The sequence below is a fragment of the Mobula hypostoma genome, chromosome 2 (genome assembly GCF_963921235.1).
Source record: "Mobula hypostoma chromosome 2, sMobHyp1.1, whole genome shotgun sequence".
Taxonomy (NCBI): Eukaryota; Metazoa; Chordata; class Chondrichthyes; order Myliobatiformes; family Myliobatidae; genus Mobula; species Mobula hypostoma.
This window is the reverse complement of record NC_086098.1, coordinates 160118668-160145594: the sequence shown is the minus strand read 5'-3', so window position 1 is coordinate 160145594 and position 26927 is coordinate 160118668. Positions and strand designations below refer to the sequence as shown.

The 26927-nt window shown below is 47.2% G+C and overlaps 1 protein-coding gene across 5 annotated transcripts in view; it reads left to right on the top strand.

Annotated features, from left to right (window-relative positions):
- fer1l4 (fer-1 like family member 4) overlaps nt 1-26927 on the top strand; it is a 407998-nt gene that overhangs the window by 371240 nt on the left and 9831 nt on the right. For all 5 annotated transcript variants that reach the window (XM_063040941.1, XM_063040940.1, XM_063040943.1 and 2 more), the window contains exons 42-43: nt 12250-12491; nt 17981-18258. In XM_063040941.1, coding sequence (XP_062897011.1) covers nt 12250-12491; nt 17981-18258 — 520 coding nt within the window. The remainder of the gene's footprint in view (nt 1-12249; nt 12492-17980; nt 18259-26927) is intronic.

Genomic DNA, 26927 nt, shown 5'->3' with positions numbered 1-26927 from the left:
AGACTGTGGAGATAGAAGGAGAAAGGGAGACAGTGGGGACTGATGGAGAAAGGGAGACGGTGAGGACGGATGGAGAAAGGGAGACACTTGGATGGATGCAGAAAGGCAGACAGTCATGACGGATGGAGAAATTGAGACAGTGGGGTCTGATAGAGAATGGTAGACAGTTGGATGGATGGAGAAAGGGAGATGGTGGGGACGGTTGGAGAAAGTGAGATGGTGGGGACTAATGGAGAAAGGTAGATAGTGGGGATAGACAGAGAAAGGGAGACAGTGGAGACAGACAGAGAAAGGGTGACAGTGGGGACTGATGGAGGAAGGGAGACTGTAGGGGGACTGTTAGAGAATGGTAGACGATGCGTTGGATGGGGAAAGGGAGACGGTGGGAACGGATGGAGAAAGGGAGATGGTGGGGACAGATGATGGAAGGGAGACGGTGTGGACAGATGGAGGAAGGGAGACGGTGGGGACTGACGGAGAAAGGGAGATGGTGGGGACTGATGGAGAAAGGGAAATGGTGGGGATTGATGGAGAAAGGGAGACGGTGGGGACTGATGGAGAAAGGGAGATGGTGGGGACTGATGGGAGACGGTGAGGACGGATGGAGAAAGGGAGACGATTGGACGGATGCAGAAAGGGAGACAGTCATGACGGATGGAGAAAGGAAGATGGTGGGGACTGATAGAGAATGGTAGACAGTTGGATGGATGGAGAAAGGGAGATGGTGGAGACGGTTGGAGAAAGTGAGATGGTGGGGACTGATGAAGAAAGGAAGATAGTGGGGAGGGATGAAGAAAGAGAGACGGTAGGGACAGATGGAGAAAAGGAGATTGTTGGGATGGATGGAGAAAGGGAGACGGTGTTGACTGTTGTAGATAGGGAGAAGTTGGTGACTGATGGAGAAAGGGAGACTGTGGGGACAGAGGGAGAAAGGGAGACAGTGTGGACAGACAGAGAAAGGGAAACGGTGCGGACTGATGGACAAAGGGAGACGGTGGGGACGAATGCAGTAAAGGAGATGGTGGGGACGGATGCAGAAACTGAGACGGTGGGGTCTGACGGAAAAAGAGAGATGGTGGGGACAGATGGAGAAAATGAGATGGTGGGGACTGATGGAGAAAGGGAGATGGTGGGGACAGATGGAGAGAATGAGATGGTGGGGACTGATGGAGAAAGGGAGATGGTGTGGATAGACAGAGAAAGGGAGCTGGTGGAGCCTGATGGAGAAAAGGAAAGGATGAGGACGGATGGAGAAAGGGAGTCGCAGGGACGGATGCAGAAAGGGAGACAGTCATGACGGATGGAGAAAGGGAGACGGTGGGGAAGGATGGAGAAAGGGAGACGGTGGGGTCTGATAGAGAATCGTAGACGGTGGGTTGGATGGAGATAGGGAGATGGTGGGGATGGATAGAGAAAGGGAGACAGTGGAGACTGAGGGAGAAAGCGAGACAGGTGGGACTGATGGAGAAAGTGAGACGGTGGGGATGGATGGAGGAAGGGAGATGGTGGGGACTGATAGAAAATTGGAGACAGTAGGGACTGATAGAGAAAGGGAGATGGGGACTGATGGAGAAAGGGAGACGGTGGGAACAGATGGAGAAATGGAGACAGTGGGGACAAATGGAGAAAGGGAGACAATTGGGACGGATGCAGAAAGTGAGACGGTGGGGACGGATGGAGAAAGGGAGATGGTGGGGACTGATGGAGAAAGGGGGACGTGTGGGACTGATGGAGAAAGGGAAACGCGGGGATGGATGCTGGAAGTGAGATGGTGGGGACTGATGGAGAAAGGGAGACATTAGAGACGGATGAAGCAAGGATATTGTGGGGACTGATAGAGAAAGGGAGATGGTGGGGACTGATAAACAACGGTAGACGGTGGGGACAGAAGGACAAAGGGAGATGGTGGGAACTGATGGAGAAAGGGAGATGGTGGGGACGGATAGAGATAGGGAGACAGTGGTGACAGATGGAGAAAGGGAGACGGTGGGGACTGATGGAGAAAGGGAGACAGTGGGGACAGATGGAGAAAGGAGATGGTGGGGACTGATGGAGAAAGGGAGACAGTGGGGACAGATGGAGAAAGGGAGATGGTGGGGACTGATGGAGAAAGGGAAACGCGGGGATGGATGCTGGAAGTGAGATGGTGGGGACTGATGGAGAAAGGGAGACATTAGAGACGGATGAAGGAAGGAGATTGTGGAGACTGATAGAGAAAGGGAGATGGTGGGGACAGATTTAGAAAGGGAGAGTGTGGGGACGGATGGAGAAAGGAAGATGGTGCTGACTGATGAAGAAAGGGAAACTCGTGACGGATGGAGAAAGGGAGAGTGGTGACAGATGGAGAAAGGGAGACGGTGGGGACGGATGGAGAAAAGGAGACGGTGGGGACTGATGGACAAAGGGAGATGGTGGGGATAGACAGAGAACGGGAGACAGTGGGGACATAGAGAAAGGAAGACGGTGGGGACGGATGAAGAAAGGGATTTGCTGGGAACAGATGGAGAAAGTGAGATGTTTGGTACTGCTGGAGAAAGGGAGATGGTGGGGATAGACAGAGAAAAGGCGACAGTGGGGACAGACAGACAGAGAAAGGGAAACAGTGGGGACTGATGGAGAAATGGAGACGGTGTGGACGATTGGAGTAAAGGAGACGGTGGGGACAGATGGAGATAGGGAGATGGTAGGGTTGGATGGAGAAAGGGAGACAGTGGGGACAGACAGAGAAAGGGAGACGGTGGGGACTGATAGACAATGGTAGACGGTGGGGACAGATGGAGAAAGGGAGATGGTGGGAACTGATGGAGAAAGGGAGACAGTGGGGACAGACAGAGAAAGGGAGATGATGGGCACTGATAGAGAAAGTGAGACGGAGGGGACAGATGGACAAAGGGAGACGGTGGGGACTGATGGAGAAAGGGAGATGGTTGGGACCGATAGAGAAAAGGAGATGGTGTGGACTGACAGAGAAAGGGAGATGGTGGGGAAAGGCAGAGAAAGGGAGACGGTGGGGACTGATGGAAAAAAGGAGACGATGAGGATGGATGGAGAAAGGGAGTCGCAGGGACGGATGCAGAAAGGGAGACAGTGGAGACAGACAGAGAAAGGCAGATGGTGGATACTCATGGAGAAGGGGAGACTCTGGGAACAGATGGACAAATGGAGACAGTTGGGACGAATGCAGAATGAGATACAGTGGGGACAATGGAGAAAGGGTGACAGTGGGGGCAGATGGAGAAAGGGAGATGGTGGGACTGATGGAGAAAGGAAGACAGTGGGGACTGATGCAGAAAGGGATTTGGTGGGAACAGATGGAGAAAGTGAGATGTTGGGTACTGCTGGAGAAAGGGAGATGGTGGGGATAGACAGAGAAAAAGCGACAGTGGGGACAGACGGACAGACAGAGAAAGGGAGACGGTGGGGACTGATGGAGAAATCGAGACGGTGCGGACGATTGGAGTAAAGGAGACGGTGGGGACAGATGGAGATAGGGAGACGGTGCGGACGATTGGAGTAAAGGAGACGGTGGGGACTGATGGAGATAGGGAGACGGTGCGGACGATTGGGAGTAAAGGAGACGGTGGTGACGGATGCAGAAAGTGAGACGGTGGGGGCTGATGGAGATAGGGAGATGGTAGGGTTGGATGGAGATAGGGAGACAGTGGGGACAGACAGAGAAAAAGAGACGGTGGGGACTGACAATGGTAGACGGTGGGGACAGATGGAGAAAGGGAGACGGTGGGAATTGATGGAGAAAGTGAGACAGTGGGGACAGACTGAGAAAGTGAGATGGAAGGGACAGTTGGAGAAAGGGAAACGGTGGGGACTGATAGAGAAAGGGAGATGGTTGGGACAGATGAAGAAAGGGAGAGTGTGGGGACGGATGGAGAAACAGAGATGGTGCTGACTGATGAAGAAAGGGAAACTGTCGTGACTGATGGAGAAAGGGAGACAGTGGTGACAGATGGAGAAAGGGAGACGGTGGGGATGGATGGAGAAAAGGAGATGGTGGGGACTGATGGACAAAGGGAGATGGTGGGGATAGACAGAGAACGGGAGACAGTGGGGACTGATAGAGAAAGGAAGACGGTGGGGACGGCTAGAGAAAGGAAGACAGTGGGGACTGATGGAGAAAGGGATTTGGTGGGAACAGATGGAGAAAGTGAGATGTTTGTTAGTGCTGGAGAAAGGGAGATGGTGGGGATAGACAGAGAAACGGCGACAGTGGGGACAGACAGACAGAGAAAGGGAAACGGTGGGGACTGATGGAGAAACGGAGACGGTGCGGATGATTGGAGTAAAGGAGACGGTGGGGACAGGTGCACAAAGTGAGACGGTGGGGCTAATGGAGATAGGGAGATGGTAGGGTTGGATGCAGAAAGGGAGACATTGGGGACAGACAGTGAATGGGAGATGGTGGGGACTGATAAAGGACGGTAGACGGTGGGGGCAGAAGATCAAAGGGAGACGGTGGGAACTGATGGAGAAAGGGAGATGGTAGGGTTGGATGGAGAAAGGGAGACAGTGGGGACAGACAGAGAAAGGGAGACGATGGGCACTGATGGAGAAAGTGAGACGGAGGGGACAGATGGAGAAAGGGAGATGGTGGGGACCGATGGAGAAAAGGAGATGGTGTGGACTGACGGAGAAAGGGAGATGGTGGGGACTGATGGAGAAATGGAGACAATTGGGATGGATGTAGAAAGTGAGACAGTGGGGACAGATGGAGAAAGCGAGATGGTGGGGATTGATGGAGAAAGGAGACGGTGGGGACTGATGGAGAAAGGGAAATGTGGGGATGGATGCTGGAAGTGAGATGGTGGGGACTGACGGAGAAAGGGAGACTGTAGAGATGGATGAAGAAAGGAGATTGTGGGGACTGATAGAGAAAGGGAGATGGTGGGGACAGATGGAGAAAGGGAGACTGTGGGGACAAATGGAGAAAGGGAGATGGTGCTGACTGATGGAAAAAGGAAACTGTCATGACGGATGGATAAAGGGAGATGATGGGGACAGGTGGAGAAAGGGAGATGGTGGGGACGGATGGAGGAAAGGAGACGGTGGGGACTGATGGACAAAGGGAGATGGTGGAGATAGATAGAGAACGGGAGACGATGGGGACTGATAGAGAATGGTAGACGGTGGGTCAGATGGAGAAAGGGAGACAGTGGGGACAGATAGAGAAAGGGAGACAGTGGGGACTGATGGAGCAAGTGAGATGGTGGTGACGGATGGAGAAAGTGAGATTTTGGGGACAAATGGAGAAATGGAGAAAATTGGGATGGATGTAGAAAGTGAGACAGTGGGGACGGATGGAGAAAGGGAGACAGTGGGGACAGATGGAGAAAGGGAGATGGTGGGAGTGATGGAGAAAGGGAGACAGTGGGGACTGATGGAGAAAGGGATTTGGTGGGAACAGATGGAGAAAGTGAGATGTTAGGTACTGCTGGAGAAAGGGAGATGGTGGGGATAGACAGAGAAAAAGCGACAGTGGGGACAGACAGACAGACAGAGAAAGGGAGACGGTGGGGACTGATGGAGAAATCGAGACGGTGCGGAAGATTGGAGTAAAGGAGACGGTGGTGACGTATGCAGAAAGTGAGACGGTGGGGACTGATGGAGATAGGGAGACAGTGGGGACAGACCGAGAAAGAGAGACGGTGGGACGGTGGGGACTGATAGATAATGGTAGACGGTGGGGACAGATGGAGAAAGGGAGACGGTGGGAATTGATGGAGAAAGGGAGACAGTGGGGACAGACAGAGAAAGGGAGATGGTGTGGACTGATAGAGAAAGTGAGACGGAGGGGACAGTTGGAGAAAGGGAAACGGTGGGGACTGATGGAGAAAGGGAGATGGTTGGGACAGATGAAGAAAGGGAGAGTGTGGGGACGGATGGAGAAGGGGAGATGGTGCTGACTGATGAAGAAAGGGAAACTGTCGTGACTGATGGAGAAACGGAGACGGTGCGGATGATTGTAGTAAAGGAGATGGTGGGGACAGATGCACAAAGTGAGACGGTGGGGCTAATGGAGATAGGGAGATGGTAGGGTAGGATGGAGAAATGGAGACAGTGGGGACAGACAGTGAATGGGAGATGGTGGGGACTGATAAAGGACGGTAGACGGTGGGGGCAGAAGGACAAAGGGAGACAGTGGGAACTGATGGAGAAAGGGAGACAGTGGGGACAGACAGAGAAAGGGAGACGATGGGCACTGATAGAGAAAGTGAGACGGAGGGGACAGATGGAGAAAGGGAGACGGTGGGGACAGATGGAGAAAGGGAGATGGTGGGACTGATGGAGAAAGGGAAACAGTGGGGACTGATGGAGAAAGGGATTTGGTGGGAACAGATGGAGAAAGTGTGATGTTGGATACTGCTGGAGAAAGGGAGATGGTGGGGATAGACAGAGAAAAAGCGACAGTGGGGACAGACAGACAGAGAAAGGGAGACGGTGGGGACTGATGGAGAAATCGAGACGGTGCGGACGATTGGAGTAAAGGAGACGGTGGTGACGGATACAGAAAGTGAGACGGTGGGGACTGATGGAGATAGGGAGACGGTATGGACGATTGGAGTAAAGGAGACGGTGGTGACGGATGCAGAAAGTGAGACGGTGGGGGTTGATGGAGATAGGGAGATGGTAGGGTTGGATGGAGATAGAGAGACTGTGGGGACAGACAGAGAAAGAGAGACGGTGGGGACTGATAGACAATGGTAGACGGTGGGGACAGATGGAGAAAGGGAGACGGTGGGAATTGATGGAGAAAGGGAGACAGTGGGGACAGACAGAGAAAGGGAGATGGTGCGGACTGATAGAGAAAGTGAGACGGAGGGGACAGTTGGAGAAAGGGAAACGGTGGGGACTGATGGAGGGAGGGAGATGGTTGGGACCGATGGAGAAAGGGAGATGGTGTGGACTGACGGAGAAAGGGAGGTGGTAGGGACTGTTGGAGAAAGGGAGATGGTAGGGAAACACAGAGAAAGGCAGATGGTGGGGACTGATGGAGAAAAGGAGATGATGGCGACAGAAGGAGAAAGGGAGACGGTGGGGACTGATGGAAAAGAGGAGACGATGAGGACGGATGGAGAAAGGGAGTCGCAGGGATGGATGCAGAAAGGGAGACAGTCATGACGGATGGAGAAAGTGAAATGGTGGCGATGGATGGATAAAGGGAGATGGTGGGGACTGATAGAGAATGGGAGACAGTAGGGACTGATGGAGAAAGGGAGATGGTGGGGACAGATGGAGAAAGTGAGCTGTTGGGTACTGATGGAGAAATGGAGACGGTGCAGACGATTGGTGTAAAGGAGACGGTGGGGACGGATGCAGAAAGTGAGATGGTGGGGACTGATGGAGATGGGGATGCGGTAGGGTTGGATGGAGAAAGGGAGACATTGGGGACAGACAGTGAAAGGGAGATGGTGGGGACTGATAATCAATGGTAGACGGTGGAGACAGAAGGACAAAGGGAGACGGTGGGAACTGATGGAGAAAGGGAGATGGTGGGTTGTATGGAGAAAGGGAGACAGTGGGGACAGATAGAGAAAGGGAGACAGTGGGGACAAATGGAGAAATGGAGACAATTGGGATGGATGTAGAAAGTGAGACAGTGGGGACAGATGGAGAAAGCGAGATGGTGGGGACTGATGGAGAAAGGAGACGGTGGGGACTGATGGAGAAAGGGAAATGTGGGGATGGATGCTGGAAGTGAGATGGTGGGGACTGACGGAGAAAGGGAGACTGTAGAGATGGATGAAGAAAGGAGATTGTGGGGACTGATGGAAAAAGGAAATCGTCATGACTGATGGAGAAAGGGAGACGATGGGGACAGGTGGAGAAAGGGAGATGGTGGGGATGGATGGAGGAAAGGAGACAGTGGGGACTGATGGACAAAGGGAGATGGTGGTGATAGACAGAGAACAGCAGACGATGGGGACTGATAGAGAATGGTAGACGGTGGGTCAGATGGAGAAAGGGAGTCAGTGGGGACAGATAGAGAAAGGGAGACAGTGGGGACTGATGGAGAACGTGAGATGGTGGTGACCGATGGAGAAAGTGAGGTGTTGGGGACTGATGGAGAAAGGGAGACAGTGGGGACAGACAGAGAAAGGTAGACAGTGGGGACTGATGGAGAACGGGAGACAGTGGGAACAGATCGAGAAATGGAGACAGTGGGGACAAATGGAGAAAATTGGAATGGATGTAGAAAGTGAGACAGTGGGAACGGATGGAGAAAGGGAAATGTGGGGATGGATGCTGAAAGTGAGATGGTGGGGACTGACGGAGAAAGGGAGACTGTAGAGATGGATGAAGAAAGGAGATTGTGGGGACTGATAGAGAAAGGGAGATGATGGGGACAGATGGAGAAAGGGAGACTGTGGGGACGAATGGAGAAAGGGAGATGGTGCTGACTGATGGAAAAAGGAAATTGTCATGACGGATGGAGAAAGGGAGACGATGGGGACAGGTGGAGAAAGGGAGATGGTGGGGATGGATGGAGGAAAGGAGACAGTGGGGACTGATGGACAAAGGGAGATGGTGGGGATAGACAGAGAACAGGAGACGATGGGGACTGATAGAGAATGGTAGATGGTGGGTCAGATGGAGAAAGGGAGATAGTGGGGACAGATAGAGAAAGGGAGACAGTGGGGACTGATGGAGAACGGGAGACGATGGGAACAGATCGAGAAATGGAGACAGTGGGGACAAATGGAGAAAATTGGGATGGATGTAGAAAGTGAGACAGTGGGGACGGATGGAGAAAGGGAGACAGTGGGGACAGATGGGGAAAGGGAGATGGTGGGGACGGATGTAGAAAGGGAGACAGTGGGGACAGAAGGAGAAAGCGAGATGGTGGGGCTGATGGAGAAAGGAGACTGTGGGGACTGATGGAGAAAGGGAAATGTGGGGATGAATGCTGAAAGTGAGATGGTGGGGACTGACGGAGAAAGGGAGACTAGAGACGGATGAAGAAAGGAGATTATTGGGACTGATAGAGAAAGGGAGATGGTGGGGACAGATGGAGAAAGGGAGACTGTGGGGATGGATGGAGAAAGGGAGATGGTGCTGACTGATGGAAAAAGGAAACTGTCATGACGGATGGAGAAAGGGAGACGATGGGGACAGGTGGAGAAGGGAGACGGTGGGGACAGATGGAGAAAAGGAGATGGTGGGGACTGATGGACAAAGGGAGATGGTGGGGATAGACAGAGAACGGGAGACAGTGGGGACTGATAGAGAATGGTAGACGGTGGGTCAGATGGAGAAAGGGAGATAGTGGGGACTGATGGAGAAATGGAGACAGTGGGGACGATCGGAGTAAAGGAGATGGTGGGGACGGATGCAGAAAGTGAGATGGTGGGGACTGATGGAGAAAGGGAGATAGTGGGGATAGACAGAGAAAGGGAGACAGTGGGAACAGACAGAGAAAGGTAGACAGTGGGGACTGATGGAGAATGGGAGACGGTGGGAACAGATCGAGAAATGGAGACAATGGGGACAAATGGAGAAATGGAGAAAATTGGGATGGATGTAGAAAGTGAGACAGTGGGGACGGATGGAGAAAGGGAGACAGTGGGGATAGATGGAGAAAGGGAGATGGTGGGGACTGATGGAGAAAGGGAGATGGTGGGGACTGATGGAGAAAGGGAGACGGTGGGGACTGATGGAGAAAGGGAAATATGGGGATGGATGCTGGAAGTGAGATGGTGGGGACTGACGGAGAAAGGGAGACTGTAGAGACGGATGAAGAAAGGAGATTGTGGGGACTGATAGAGAAAGGGAGATGGTGGGGACAGATGGAGAAAGGGAGACTGTGGGGACGGATGGGTAAAGGGAGATGGTGCTGACTGATGGAAAAAGGAAACTGTCATGATGGATGGAGAAAGGGAGACGATGGGGACAGGTGTAGAAAGGGAGACGGTGGGGATGGGTGGAGAAAAGGAGACGGTGGGGACTGATGGACAAAGGGAGATGGTGGGGATAGACAGAGAACGGGAGACGGTGGGGACTGATAGAGAATGGTAGACGGTGGGTCAGATGGAGAAAGGGAGACAGTGGGAACAGATGGAGAAATGGAGACGGTGGGGATGATCGGAGTAAAGGAGATGATGGGGACTGTTGCAGAAAGTGAGACGGAGGGGCTGGATGGAGAAAGGGAGACGGTGGGGACAGACAGAGAAAGGGAGACGGTGGGGACGGATGCAGAAATGGAGGTGGTGGGGACTGATGGAGAAAGGGAGACAGTGCGGACCGATGGAGAAATGAAGATGGTGGGGTCTGATGGAGAAAGGGAGACAGGTGGGGACTGTTGGAGAAATGGAGCAGGTGGTGACTGATGGAGAAAGGGAGACTTGGGACAGAGGGAGACAGGAAGATGGTGGGGACACTCAGAGAAAGGGAGACGGTGGGGACGGATGCAGAAATGGAGACAGTTGAGACGGATGGAGAAAGTGAGACGGTGGGGACGGATGGAGAAGGGGAGGTGGTGGGGACTGATGGAGAAAGGGAGATGGTGGGGACGGATGGAGAAAGAGAGATTGCGGGGACTGATGGAGAAAGGGAGATGGTGGGGATAGATGGAAAAAGGGAGGCAGTGTAGACAGACAGAGAAAGGGAGACAGTGGCGACTGATAGAGAAAGGGAGATGGTGGGGACAAATGGAGTAAAGGAGACAGTGGGGACGGATAGACAATGGGAGATGGTGGGGACAGATGGATAAAGGGAGATGGTGGGGACTGATGAAGAAAGTGAGATGGTGGTGACTGATGGAGAAAGGGAGATGGTAGGGACGGATGAAGAAAGATGATGGTGGGGACTGATGGATAAAGGGAGACGGTGGGGATGGATGGAGAAAGGGAGACGGTGGGGATGGTTGGAGAAAGGGAGACTGTGGGGATAGATGGAGAAAGGGAGATGGTGGGGTCTGATGGAGAAAGGGAAACGCAGGGACAGATGCAGGAATTGAGATGGTGGGGACTGATGGAGAAAGGGAGACGGTGGGGACTGATGGAGAAAGGGAGACGGTAGGGACGGATGAAGAAAGATGATGGTGGGGACTGATGGATAAACGGAGACGGTTGTGACGGATGCAGAAAGGGAGATGGTGGGGACTGATTGATAAAGGGAGATGGTGGGGATGGATGGAGAAAGGGAGACTGTGGGGACTGATGGAGAAAGGGAGACGGTGGGCACGGATGGAGAAAGGGAGATGGTGGGGACGGATGGAGAAAGTGAGATGTTGGGGACTGATGGAGAAAGGGAGACGGTAGGGACGGATGAAGAAAGGTGATGGAGGGGACTGATGGATAAACTGAGACGGTGGGGACAGACAGAGAAGGGAAGACTGTGGGGATGGATGGATAAAGGGAGACGCCGGGGACTGATGGAGAATGGGAGTTCGTGGGGATGGATGGAGAAAGGGAATGGTGAGGATATATGGGGATGGATTTGTTGAGAATTACCACTGTTTTTGGGATGTGCTGAATTGGAGGATAGAGTTGGTGAGTATTCCTACTGTATTTCAGGATGTGCTGAATTGGAGGATGGAGTTGCTGAGAGTTCCCACATTATTTAGGGTAATATGAATTGGAAGTTGGAGTTGGTGAATATTCCCACTGTTTTTGGGGATGGATCTGGTGGGCGGTCCCACATTATTTGAGGTGTGGCGAATTGTGCTGATGGGTGGGTGGGATTAATAGAATGATTTGGATGTCGCTTGCAGACTGATGGTTTACAGAACTGTGTGGAGTGCTTAGAGTGAATTGTTCCAGGAGCAAAAGTGGATTTGAGAAAGTGATGGAGTGATACACATTGTGTCGTTGAGTTCATGGGATGATTTAGAACTTTTTATCTTTATATGAAAGCTCTGATAAGCTTGGGCTGGGGTCATATCTCCTCTCCGTTTGCTGAATGAAAAATTGAATCCTAAACTATCCCAAACTGATTTAGAGAATGTCCCTTAACTGATCAGAGTGGATACTGTAGGTACATCCACTGCTCTCTTCAGGATGATATGGATAAACCACTCAATTAATATTGTTTCCACACACCCCCCCCAGCCCACAACTGACTTTCACTTCCTCCCCCCACCCAAGAAACTCCTCATTGACTTGCAAGTAGTTTATAAGAGCCATGTGGCAATGTGGGGGAACAATTCAGAGCGGAATGAGATTTAGGAAAAAGCAACAATACTAGCCCCACAGAAAAACCAAATCTTATGTGTCAAATTATTGCTTAATTTTGTAGTTGGTTGAAAGGCTTGGAAAATGATAAACAAGAGACTGACGTCCATTTTAACTCTCTGACTGGCGAAGGAAATTTCAACTGGCGGTTTGTCTTTCGCTTTGACTATTTGCCAACGGAGAAAGAAATTGTTTATAAGAAGAAAGAATCCATTTTTTCCTTGGAGGAATCAGAGTTTCGGCAGCCTGCTGTACTCATGCTGCAGCTCTGGGATTATGATCTGATTTCTGCAAATGACTTTCTTGGTAAGTATTTAAAATGCACTGTTTCCAGAATCATTTTGCAGATTTTTGGCTTTTTCCTAAATATTCATTTTTCTACTGAAAGATTTCCAAGCTACAGAAGAAGTAGAGAAGTTTCTTAAGATGATGTAAGGGATGACAAGTGTAAGATTGTTACGCCAGCAGTAATAACAAAAATTACAAGATTTATAACATCTTTTAAAGGGGATGCAGGTGACTATACAGACAAAAGATGTTTAAATGTGTTTGGCAAAGAGGCTGGAAATTAGACTAAGTGAATGTATTATGCAATGAGCCAGATGCATGTGATGGGTCCTCAGCAAACATCAGTCCCTGGAGATCTGTGGCTGTCAGTTTTGTTTGGACACTAGGAGAAAATTGGGAAGTATTAAAAGTACTGTTGATCACAGCAATAAAAATCTTGTGCATTCCACCGCGCCCCCCCCCACCTTCCACTGCTTATCTAGGCTCACCAGCTGGAGACCTGTGTACTCCCTCCACTCCTCGTGCTCTGTTAAGCTGATAAAACACCTCTGTACTCCATTCCCTTCTTTTGCACTGCTTATCTGGGCTTACATGTACTCCCTCCTCTTCATTCTCCACCGCCCTTGATTCCTTTAATATTCAACAATCTGTTGATCTTTGTTGTGACCAAATTAGTAAACTGAACTCTAAGACCCTCGAAGGCAGAGCAATCCAAAAACTGAAGAAATTTCTCCCCAGTTCACTGCTATGTGGTCTACCCTCTATTTTGAGATAGTGATCCTGAGAACCAGCAACACATGAGGTCCTGGAAGATTGAAAGTCAGCCAATATTGTTCCTTTGTTCAAGAAGGGAAGTAGAGATAATTCTGGTTATATTCATGTCAGTATATAACATGAATTCTCTATTGGAGAGAATTTGGAAGAACATAGACTAATTAGGGACAGTTAGCATAGCTTCATGCAGGGCAGATCATGTCTTGCAAGCTGAAAACTAGAGTCTTTTCAGGAGGTGACGAAATTGATTGATGAAGGTAGAGTAGTGGATGTTGTTCATGTGGAGTTTATTCAGGCATTTGACAGAGTGCCTCATGGTAGCCTGATCACTAGAAGAAGTTTCAGAAGCATGAGTTCCATGGTGACTTGCTAGTTTGGATTCAGAATTGGTTTGCCCATAGAAGACAGAGGTTTGAGATGGAAGGGTATTATTCCGGCTGGCTGTACAGAGATCCCTTGGGTCCAGATCCATAGCTCCTTGAAAGTGGCCATGCAAGTAGATATGGTGGTAAAGAAAGTGTATGGCATGCTGACCTTCATTGGTTGGAGCACTGAGTATAAAAACAAGGAATTCGCATGGGACTGCATGGTAGTGTAGTATAATGCTGTAAGGAGTTTGTACAGCCTCCCTGTGATCACGCGTGCTTACTCTGAGTGCTCCAGTTTCTTCCCACATTCCAAGACACACAGGTCGGTAGGTTAATTGGATGTAATTGGATGGCACAGGCTCGGTGGGCTGCAAGGGCTTGTTGCTATCCTGTATCTTAATAAATAAATGTTCCATTTATATTGGATTTTGATTCGGCTGCACATGGAGTATTGTAATCTCCCTATTACAGAGTGAAAAGGAGAGTTTGGAAAGGTACAGAGTCTCTGACACAGTGCTGTCAAGAAAACAATCTCTCCCTCAATGTCACAAAAACAAAGGAGCTGGTTGTGGACCACAAGAGGAATGGAGAAAAGCTAATCCCTATTGACATCAATGGATCTGGGGTTGAGAGGGTAAAGAGTTTTAAGTTGCTCAGCATCCACGTCACCAAGGACCTTGTGATCTGTACAAACCAGCTGTGTGGTGAAAAAGGCACAACAGGTTAAGGAAGTTTGGTATGGGCCCCCAAATCCTAACAACTTTCTACAGGGGCACAATAGAATCAGAATCAGAATCAGGTTTATTACACCGGCATGTGATGTGAAATTTGTTAACTTTAGCAGCTGCAGTTCAATGCAATACAGCAGAGAGAGAAAAATAATAATAATAATAACAATAATAAGTAAAATAATAATAATAAATAAACATGTAAATCAATTACATATATTGAATAGATTTTTTTAAATGTGCCAAAACAGAAATACTGTATATTTAAAAAAGTGAGGTAGTGTCCAAATATTTCAATGTCCATTTAGGAATCGGATGACAGAGGGAAGAAGCTGTTCCTGAATTGCTGAGTGTGTGTCTTCAAGCTTCTGTATCTCCTACCTGATGGTGACGGTGAAAAAGGGGCCCTGGGTGCTGGAGGCCCTTAATAATGGACGCTGCCTTTCTGAGACACCGCTCCCTAAAGATGTCCTGGGTACTTTGTAGGCTAGTGCCCAAGATGGAGCTGACTAGATTTACAACCTTCTGCAGCTTCTTTCGGTCCTGTGCAGTAGCCCCTCCATACCAGACAGTAATGCAGCCTGTCAGAATGCTCTCCATGGTACAACTATAGAAGTTTTTGCATGTATTTGTTGACATGCCAAATCTCTTCAAACTCCTAATAAAGTATAATCGCTGTCTGTCCTTCTTTATAACTACATCGATATGTTGGGACCAGGTTAGATCCTCAGAGATCTTGACACCCAGGAACTTGAAGCTGCTCACTCTCTCCACTTCTGATCCCTCTATGAGGATTGGTATGTGTTCCTTCGTCTTACCCTTCCTGAAGTCCGCAATCAGCTGTTTCGTCTTATTGACGTTGAGTGCCAGGTTGTTGCTGTGGCACCATTCTACTAGTTGGCATATCTCACTCCTGTACGCCATCTCGTCACTACCTGAGATTCTACCAACAATGGTTGTATCATCAGCAAATTTGCAGATGGTATTTGAGCTATGCCTAGCCATACAGAGAGTAGAGCAGTGGGCACACACCCCCAAGGTGCGCCAGTGAGCAGTGAGCACACACCGCCGAGGTGCGCCAGTGTTGATTGTCAGCGAGGAGGATATGTTATCACCAATCTACACAGACTGTGGATTCAGGACATTTACAAGGACAGGTGTGTAAAAAGGGCCCGTAGGATCACTGGGGACCCAAGCCATCCCAACCACAATCTATTCCAGCTGCTACCATCCGGGAAGCAGTACTGCAGCATAAAAGCCAGGACCAACAGGCTCTGGGACAGCTTCATCCACCAGACCATCAGACTGATGAACTCACACTGACTTGAGTGTACTCTATATTACATTGACTGTTTTATTTATTATAGATGATTATGAATTACTATGATTGCATTTTGCACATTTAGATGGAGATGTAATGTAAAGACTCTTACTCATGTAGGTGAAGGATGTAAAAAATGAAGTCAATTCAAATTCAAAAGGTTTATCAGGATGCTGCCTGGATGAGACGGTATGAGCTATAGTAACAGGACAAGTTAGGTAACTTTAGGTTTCCCTTAAAATGGTGGAAATTCAAGGAGGATCTGGTTAAAGTTTATAAAATTATAATAGGCCTAAAGTAGAGGAGACAGACAGAATCTTTCTCCCAGAAGAGGAATGTCCAGTGAAATAGAAATGCTCAGGTGTTGTTAAACGTCTCTAGATCTGCTGAATCCCTCCAATATTTTGTGTGTGTTGCAGATACAATAATGATGTTTAGGAGACTGTTAGATGGACTCATAAATATGCAGTTCACATTGTGAGAATGACTCTTCTACCCCAACACTACTCAGTGTGCCTCCTGGAAGGTACAAAAACATTGGGCATTATGTGATTTGTATTACAAGGTGACTTCCGTAAAAACAATACAAAGAAAATCACTGCAAGTAAGACCATAAGATATAGAAGCAGAATTAGGCCATTTGACCCATCGAGTCTGCTTTGCCATTTCATCACAGCTGATCCATTTTCCCTCTCAGCCCCAATTTCCTGTCATCAATTCCATCACCCAAATCATTGACATATAATGTAAGAAGGATCAGTCCCAACAAAGACCCCTGTGGAACACCACTAGTCACCGACAGCCAGCAAGAAAAGGCTCCCTTTATTCCCAATCTTTGCTTCCTGCCAATCAGCCGCAACTTTATACGTGCTAGAATCTCTCCTGTAATACCAAGAGCTCCTAGCTTGTTAAGCAGCCTCATGTGTGGCACCTGGTCAAAGGCCTTCTGAAAATTCAAGTACACAACATCAACCATTTCTCCTTTGTCTGTCCTGCTTGTTATTTCTTCAAAGAATTCCAACAGATTTATCAGGCAAGATTTTCCCTTGAGGAAACCATTTTATCATGTGCTACCAAGGAGCCTGAGACCTCATCCCTAATAATCCACTCCAACATCTTCTCAACCACTGAGGTCAGACTAACTGGCCTATAGTTTCCTTTCTTCTGCCTCTCTTCCTTCTTGAAGAGTGGGGTGACATCTCCAAATTTTTAGCATTCCGGAACCGTTCCAGAATCTAGTTATTCTTGGAAGATTATTACTAATGCTTCACAATCTCTTCAGCCACCTTCTTCAGAACCTTTGAGGTATGTACAACATTTGATCCAGGTGACTTATCTACCTTCAGACCATTCTGTTTTCCAAGAACCTTCTCTCCTGTTATGGTAATTTCACACATTTCATGACCCCTGATACTGGGAACTTACTGCTAGTGTCTTCCACTCTTCCACTCTGAAGACATGTAAAATACTTATTCAGTTTGTCTGCCATATGAGGGTTAACATATGAGGAGCATCTGATAGCTTTGGGCCTGTACTCACTGTAATTTAGAAGAATGTGTGGGGATCTCATTGAAACTTACCAAAAGTTAAGGGACTAGATAAGGTGGATGTGGAGGGGAACTTTCATCTGGTGGGCAGTATCCAGAACTGGAGTGCACAGCCTCAAAATTGAGGGGCAACCTTTCAGAACAGAATTAGGAGGATTTTTTTTTACTCAGTGAGTGGTAAATCAATGGAAAGCTCTGCCGCAGACTACAGTGGAAGCCAAGTCCGAAGGTATATTTATAGCAGAAATTGATAGATTCCTGATTGGTCGGAGCATCAAGGGATATGGTGAAAGGGCAGGTGTATGAGGTTGAATGGGATCTGGGATCAGCCATGATGAAATGGTGGAGTGGACTCGATGGGCTGAATGGCCTAATTCTACTCCTATGTCTTATGGTCTTCTGCCATTTCATTGTCCCCCATTGCTACCTCTCCAGCACCGTTTTCTGGTAGTCTGACATCTACTCTTGCCTCTCTTTTACACTTTATGTATCTGAAGAAACTTTTGGTATCCTCTTTAATATTATTATATAATAATATGTGACATATTCTGGTGGCTACTAGTACAGCAGCATAATTTTCCAAAATGTAATACTTTCCTGATGACCTAAATCTCTGCACATCTACACAAGTATGAAACTTGTTTCATCAGAGTCCGGGCTATGGAACAGTTTGATCATATTTTAGACATTGGTTAAGAATGTATTGCAACCTCTGCTGCCAAAATTACATTTTATTTAAGTTGCCAAGGATTTTGTTTTGCTGTTGCAGGCTCTGTTGAACTGAAGCTAAATGATATGGTCCGACCAGCAAAGACAGCTGACCAATGTACCATCAAGATGGCAAAAGAGAAAGCAGGTCCTCACGCCTCCATCATAAGGGGAAAGAGGATGAAGGGATGGTGGCCCATGATCAAAGTGAAAGAAGCAGAAGATGAGGAAGAAGAAGATGATGAAAGCAAGAAAAAAAAGAAAAAAAAGAAAAAGAAGAAAGTAAAAATTGAGGATGTTGAATTTACTGACAGCTCTGGCAATACGTACATTCTTAGGGTGAGATATCCTTTTTGTATCACCAGCTTAAGGAGAAATATGTAGCTGGTTGGGATCCTAGTGCAGTATATTGTCTCTTCACTTGGACTAATTCTAGGCCATTCAGATGGGACACGTTGTACTTGGCGAATTAGGGTGGCATCCACTCAGTTGCAAGGGTAATACAATCTATTTGACTCTGCTTGGTAATTTCATTCAAGCTACAGAACATTTGGTGCTTGGGATAAGACAACAAAATCAAAAAAATGCACAGCATAAAAGTTGGCCATTGGCCCCATAGAGTTCAAGTTCAAGTTTAATTAACATTCAACCATACATGAATATAGCCAAACAAAGCAGCATTCCTCTGGGGCCAACAAGCAAAATTCATTACCAACAGCATGCAGCACTCTGCAAATGGTACATTAGGATGCGATTTCAGAAAAACATGCATCACAAAAAGAGATAAAAATAGCCCAAGTCCTGAGTAACATGACTGTAGTGGAACTGGTCCACTAAGTGAACACCAGAAGGCACCACTTAGCAAACATCAGAGGGAAGCATGAACACGAGAGGCCAGCTCCCAAGCCAGCACAATTCCTGTGCGTCAAGAGTCCCCTGCTCACTCCTCTGGGCAGTTGCATCCAAGGCAACCCTGCTGCCGAGGCCTACTCCTCACCACAACGAAGGCAAATGCAGTCCCCCTGCCGTTGGTCTCACGAATGAATGGATTTAGACCATAAAACCATGAGACCATAATATATAGGAGCAGAATTAGGCCATTTGGCCCATCGAGTGTGCTCCACTATTTCATTATGGCTGATCCAATGTTACTCTGAGCCCCAATCTCCTGCCTTCTCCCTGTATCCCTTCATGTCCTGACCAGTCAAGAAGCTTTCAACATCTGCCTTCAATATACATAAAGACTTAGCCACCACAGCTGCCTGTGGCAAAGAATTCCATAGATTCATCACTCTCTGGCTAAAGAAATTCCTCCTCATCTCCATTCTAAAAGGACACCCCACTATTCTGAGGCTGTGTGGTCTTGGACTCTCTAACCACAGGAAATATTATAGAACATAGAACATAGAAGTCTACAGCACATTACAGGCCCTTCGGTCCACAATATTATGCCAACCATATAAATAACGCTAGAAACTGTCTTAGAATTTCCCTACTGCATAGCCCTCTATTTTTCTAAGCTCCATGTACCTAAGAGTCTCTTAAAAGACCTTATTGTATCTGCCTCCACCACCGTCACTGGCAGTGCATTCCACACACCCACCACCCTCTGTGTGAAAAACTTAACTCTGACATCCCCGCTGTACCTACTTTCAAGTAGCTTAAAACTTAAAATGTTAGCCATTTTAGACCTGGGAAAAAGCCTCTGGCTATCCACACGATGAATGCATCTCATCATCTTATACACCTCTTTCAGGTACCCTCTCATCCTCCGTCACTCCAAGGAGAAAAGGCCAAGTTCAGTCAACCTGTTCCCATAAGGCATGCTCCCCACTCCAAGCAACATTCTTGTAAATCTCCTTTGCATTCTCTCTATGGTATCCACATCCTTCCTGCAGTGAGGTGACCAGAACTGAACACAATACTCCAAGTGGGATCTGACTAAGGTCTTATATAGCTTTAACATCCTCTCCACATCTATCAAGGTCTTTCACAATTCGATAGGTTTCAATGAGGTCACCCCTCATTCTTCTGAATTCCAGTGAACACAGGCCCAGAGTTATCAAACACTCATCATATGACAAGCCTTTCAATCCTGGAATCATTTTCATGAATCTCCTTTGAACCCTGTCCAGTTTCAGCACAACCTTTTGCCCATCCTCTGGGTCCTCCCCCCCCCTTGTCTTTCTTCCCGGACCTCCTGTCCCATGATCCTCTCTTATCCCTTTTGCCTATCACCTGTCCAGCTCTTGGCTCCATCCCTCCCCCTCCTGTCTTCTCCTATCATTTTGGATCTCCCCCTCCCCCTCCAACTTTCAAATCCCTTACTCACTCTTCCTTCAGTTAGTCCTGACTAAGGGTCTCGGCCTGAAGCGTCGACTGCACCTCTTCCTAGAGATGCTGCCTGGCCTGCTGCGTTCACCAGCAACTTTTATGTGTGTTGCTTGAATTTCCAGCATCTGCAGAATTCCTGTTGTTTTCTCAAAATTACATCTTTGTTTTTATATTCTAGTGCTTGAAATGAAATTGCCTTCCTCGCCACAGTGTCAACCAGAAAATTAATCTTTAGGGAATCCTACACAAGCACTCCTAATGCCGTTTGTGCCTTTTTTGTTTGTATTTTCTCTCCATTAAGAAAGTAGACAACCATTTCATATCTTTGACCAAAGTGCATGACCATACTCTTCCTGACACTATATTCCATCTGCCATTTCTTTGGCCATTCTAATCTGTTTAAATCCTTCTGTAGTCTCTCTACTTCCCCAAAACTACCTGCTCCTCCACCTATCTTCCTATCATCTGTAAACTTTGGAACAAATCCATCAAATCCATCATCCATATCATTGACATATAACATAAAACGAATCAGACCACTGTGAAACACCACTAGTCACCAGCAGCCAGACAGAAAAGGCTACCTTTATTCCCACTCTTTGCCTGCTACCAATCAGCCACTGCTTTATCCATGCTAGAATCTTTTCTGAATTAATATAAAGAAGCATAGAAACATAGAAAACCTACAGCACAATACAGGCTCTTTGGCCCATAATGCTGTGCTGAACATGTACTTAATTTAGAAATTACCTACGGTTACCCATAGTCCTCTATTTATCTAAGCTCTATGTACCTATCCAAGAGTCTCTTAAAAGACCCTATTGTATCCATCACCACCACCATCGCCAGCAGCCCATTCCACGCGCTCACCACTCTCTGTATGAAAAACTTACCTCTGACATCCCCCTCTGTACTTCCAAGTACCTTAAAACTATGCCCCCTTGTGTTAGCCATTTTAGCGGCTGGTGGCGTAGTGGCATCAGCGCTGGACTTCGGGGCGAGAGCTCCCGAGTTCGAATCTGGCCAGCTCCCTTGCACACTCTCCATTCGTGCCTGGGTTGAGTGTCGAGCTAACAACTCGACATCATAAAAAAACCTGGAGAGGGATGGGCTCCGCCAGCTTTCAGATGCCCAAGACACGCCGTATGATGAGCATATCAATAAAGCTTGTCATGACGGCGCCCCAATGACTCCACCAGGAGTTAAGGGCACACACACCATGGGAAAATGCCTCTGGCTAGCCGCACGATCAATGCCTCTCATCATCTTGTACAACTTTCATCCTCCGTCACTCCAAGGAGAAAAGGCCAAGTTCAGTCAACCTGCTCCCATAAGGCATGCTCCCCAATCCAGGCAACATCCTGTAAATCTCCTCTGCACCCTTTCTATGGTCCTCACATCCCTCCTATAGTGAGGCAACCAGAATTGATCACAGTACTCCAAGTGAGATCTGACCAGGGTCCTATATAGCGGTAACATTATCTGTCAGCTCTTGAACTCAATTCCATGCTTGATGAAGGCCAATACACCATATGCCTTCTGTCATGTACCCCATGCCAGGTTAAAGAACCAGCAGAAATGGAAAACACCTTGGAGTCCAGTATTGCTATTAACTGATGGTATTTATTAGTAACTACACAATACAGTAATATAAATGCAGATAAATCAAGCAGATTAGCAATAATTATATATAAGTAAGTATATCAGTAAGTAAGTGTGGAAATATATGAAAACCAAACTTCTTCAGGTCTAGGGGTAAATAGATACAGTCTTACGATGATGAGTAAAGTTCAGTTCAGTTCGTAGTATTGAGTTGAGTAGTAATGGAGAGAGAGAGAGGGAGAGATTTGAGTCTTCAGGTGAGCTGTTGCCATCGATCTTCCTGTTGTCCTCCAAAATTCTTTACAAGTCACCGACCGTGACCACAACAAAGGGGACCGTTCTTCTGTGGTGGAGCTATCAACCCAGGTGAGGGTTGGACACACAAATAACTCCCCACCGGTCATGCCCTGTTCACACTGCGAGAGCCACTGATCGATCCACCCGATGGATTTTCCAAAACCCACTTTTTCTATGGGCACAACAAAGCTCATTCAGTGTCCAAAATCATGTGTCTCAGGTCTATCATCTGACCTTCTATTTATCTCCCCATACTGAGTACCAACTGTCTCTCAAATAACAGCTCCTCCCTTCTCTGTCTGTAAGAACGTACAAGCAGGAAATGTCCTTATCGAAAGTATAAACAAACTATGAGCAGCCTTCATCTCTCTCACTCTCTCTCTCTCTTAAAAGCAAGATGTCGGTGTTAAATAACTCTCTCTCTCTCTTTCCAAAAGCACAGTTCATAGGGGTAATCGATCACAGTTCATAGGGTAATTCAGGACCCTGTCACACTTCTTAACCACAGAGTCAAATTGCGCAGCAGTTTTGAGTGTCCTGTGGACATGGACCCCAAAATCCCTCTGATCCTCCACACTACAAACAGTCTAACCATTAATGCTATATTCTGCCATCATATTTGACCTACCAAAATGAACCACCTCACACTTATGTGGGTTGAACTCCATCTGCCACTTCTCAGTCCAGTTTTGCATCCTATCAATGTCCTGCTGTAACCTCGGACAGCCCTCCACACAATCCACAACACCCCCAACCTTTGTGTTATCAGCAAATTTACTAATCCATCCCTCCACTTCTTCATCCAGGTCATTTATAAAAATCACGAAGAGCAGGGGTCCCAGAACAGATCCCTGAGACACACCACTGGTCACCAACCTCCATGCAGAATATGACCCGTCTACAACCACTCTTTGCCTTCTGTGGGCAAGCCAGTTCTGGATCCACAAAGCAATGTTCCCTTGGATCCCATGCCTCCTTACTTTCTCAATAAGCCTTGTATGGGGTACCTTGTCAAATGCCTTGCTGAAATCCATATACACTACATCTACTGCTCTACCTTCATCAATGTGTTTAGTCGCATCCTCACAAAATTCAATCAGGCTTGTAAGGCAAGACCTGCCTTTGACAAAGCCATGCTGACTATTCCTAATCATATTATGCCTCTCCAAATGTTCATAAATCTTGTCTCTCAGGATCTTCTCCATCAACTTACCAACCACTGAAGTAAGACACACTAGCCTATAATTCCTGGACTATTTCTAATCCCTTTCTTGAATAAGGGAACAACATCTGCCACCGTCCAATCCTCCGGAACCTCTCCCATCCCCATTGATGTTGCAAAGGTCATTGCCAGAGGCTCAGCAATCTCCTCCCTCAGTAGCCTGGGGTATATCTCGTCTGGTCCTGGTGACTTATCCAACTTGATGCTTTCCAAAAGCTTCAGCACATCCTTTTTCTTAATGTCTGTGCACTCAAGCTTTTCAGTCCTTACAATCGCCAAGGTCCTTTTCCATACTTATTAAGTTATGGGTTCATAACTTATTAAGGGGGTTCATGTGTGGCAGCTTGTCAAAGGCCTTCAGACAATTTAGGTGCACATCAACAGATTCTCCTTTGCCTATCCTGCTTGTTATTTCTTCAAAGAATTCCAACAGATTTGTCAGGCAAGATTTTCCCTTGAAGAAACCATGCTGACTACAGCCTCTTTTATCATGTGCCTCCAAGTACCTCGAAACCACACCGTTAACAATTGACTCCAATATCTTCCAACCACTGAGGTCAGACTAACTAGCCAAGAATAGAGCTGTGGGTGAGCCAGCATGCTTACAAGTAGGTGATGGATGTAATATGAATGTAAGGAACAACAAGTTAATGATTGGTTACAAATGCAGACAGAGCAAAGAGTTAAATTGTACCACAGAGGCAAAATTCATAAAGGCGAACAACGCAGGACTGACGGAGCTGTATTTAAAAGCATGTAGGTTTTGGGATAAGGTGGATGAACTGCTGGGGCAATTAGAGATTGGCCAGTAGGACATTGTGGGCATCACTGAGTTGTGGCTGAAAGAAGGCCATGGTTGAGAGCTTATCATCAAAGGATATACTTCATATTGAAAGGACAGGTAGGAAGGCACAGGTGGTGGTGTGGCTCTGCTGGTAAGAGATGGAATTACATCTATAGAAGAAGTGACATAGGGTCAGAGAATGTTGACTCTTTGTAGGTGGAGTTAAGAAACTGCAAGAGTAAAAGGACCATTATAGAAATCATATATAAGTCTTCAAATAGTAGCCAAAATGTGGGGTTGAGATTGCAAAGGGAGCTGGAAAAGGCATGTAATAAGGATAATGACACAATTGTAATGGGGGACTTCAATATGCAAGGGGATTGGGAAAATCAGGTTGGTGTCTGATCACAAGATAGAGAATTTGTTGATGGCTCTTCAGAGCAGATTGTGCTTCAGCCTACTCAGGGAAATGTAACAACCCAGATCTTATTAGGGAGCCTAGTGTAAAGGAACCCTTAGGAGGCAGTGATTATAATATGATCAAATTCATACTGCAGTTTGAGAGGGAAGAGCACAAGTCACATGTATCAGTATTACAATGGAATAAAGGGAATTACAGAGACATGAGTGAGCAGCTTGCCCAGGTGGATTGGAGGAGAATACTGGTGGGGATGAGGACAGAGCAGAGATGGCTGAAGTTTCTGCCAATAGTTCATAAGGCACAGGATAGATACGCCTCACAGAAGAAATAGTTCTCAAATGGTGGAGTAAGCCCTCATGACTGACAAGAGAAGTTAAGGACTGCATAAAAGCTAGGGAAAGAGCATATAAGGTTGCAAAAGTAAGTGGGAAGCTTTTAAATCCAACAAAAGCTATAAGAAGGAAGAAGATGAAATATGAGGGCAAACTAGCCAATAGTATAAAGCAGGATACTAGAAATTTTTCAGGTATATAAAGAGCAAAAGGGAGGTGAGGGTTGATATTGGACCACTGGAAAATGTTGCTGGTGAAGTACAAGGGGATGTCAGAGTGTAAGTTTTTCACACAGAGAATGATGGGTGTGTGGAATGCACTGCCCACATAATGATGCATTATGATCATTAGGGGAATGTGTTCCCCTACACAAACTCTCCTTGACATTTTCCCTGATTTATAATACCACCATTCCCCCTTTTATCCCTCTTGCTCTATCACATCTAAAACATTGGAACTCTGGAATATTAAGCTTGCTGTCCTGCCCTTCCTGCTTTCAAGTTTCACTGATGGCTACAATGTCATAATTCTACATGCTGATACATGCCCTAGGCTCAACTGCCCTTCCTACAATACTCCTTGCGTTGAAATATGCACAGCTCAGAACATTAGTCCCACCACACTCAACCTTTTGATTTCTCCCTTTGTATGTCAGCTGAACAATATCTTTTGCCACAACCATTCAACCATACCCATGAATACAGCCAAATGAAACAGAATTCCTCTGGGACCAGGATAGAAAACCCAGTACCAACAGTCACACAGCAAATATAGCACTTATAATTATGAAAGCAGGCAAACATACAGTCACAAAGTGATAATGTAGCTCAGGTGACTGAGTGTCATGGCCTTTATATTGATGGTGCATAGGATGTTGACCTGGAAGCAGATTTCTGCAAGAACAAGCAGACAGCAGTTCCTCATCACATACTAGTGCAGCTGCAGACAAAGACAATATAGCTTGTCTTCTCTGGCATCTCCTCCCATGGCTGCTGCAACAGGCAATCTCAGGGCGTGAGGGCCTGGTCTGCAAAATAACCAAGGGCACGCATGTCCCACCAATGAACCACTGAACCATTCTTGCAGGCTCCACATGACTAAACTCCAAGTCTTATCATCACAAGAACAACATCCAAGACAATCATTTGCACCATTTGAGGGACCGTGCACTGCCTCTGATACCTTCCTCCTTGGGCGGCTGTAGCAGGTGGCAACACAGTACACAATGTCCAGCTCCATTGTTATTGAGCAACTGCTAGTGGGGTAGACCTGCAGTACTTGATATTCTTAATACCCAGCAGTGTTTTGTAATCGTAAAAAAAGATATAAACGCCATAAGACCATATGACATAGGAGCATAATTAGGCTGTCGAGTCTGCTCCGCCATTCAATCATGGCTGCTCCTTTTTCCCCTCTTCAGCCCCACTCCCCGGCCTTCACCCCATGACCTTTGATGCTGTGTCCAATCAAGAACCTATCAAGCTCTGCCTTAAATACACCCGATGACCTGGCCTCCACAGCTGCCTGTGGTTCAAAATTCCACAAATTCACCACCCTCTGACTAAAGAAATTTTTCCACATCTCTGTTTTAAATGGACGCCTCTCTATTCCGAGGTTGTGCCCTCTTGTCCTAAAACCCCCACCGTCGGAAGCATCCTTTCCACATCTTCTGTCTAGGCCTTTCAACAAGATCCCCCCTCATCTTTCTAAATTTCAGCAAGTACAGACCAGAGTCATCAAACTTTCCTCGTATGATAACCCTTTCATTCCTGGAGCCTTCCTTGTGAATCTCCTCTGAACCCTTTCCAATGCCAGCACATCTTTTCTTAGATGAGGGGCCCAAACTGTTCACAATACTCAAGGTGAGGCCTCACCAGTGCCTTATAAAGCCTCAGCATTGCATCCCTGCTCTTGTATTCTAGACTTCTTGAAATGAATGCTAACATTGTATTTTCCTCCTAACCACTGACTCAACCTGCAAGTTAACCTTTAGGATGTTCTGCACAGGGACTACTC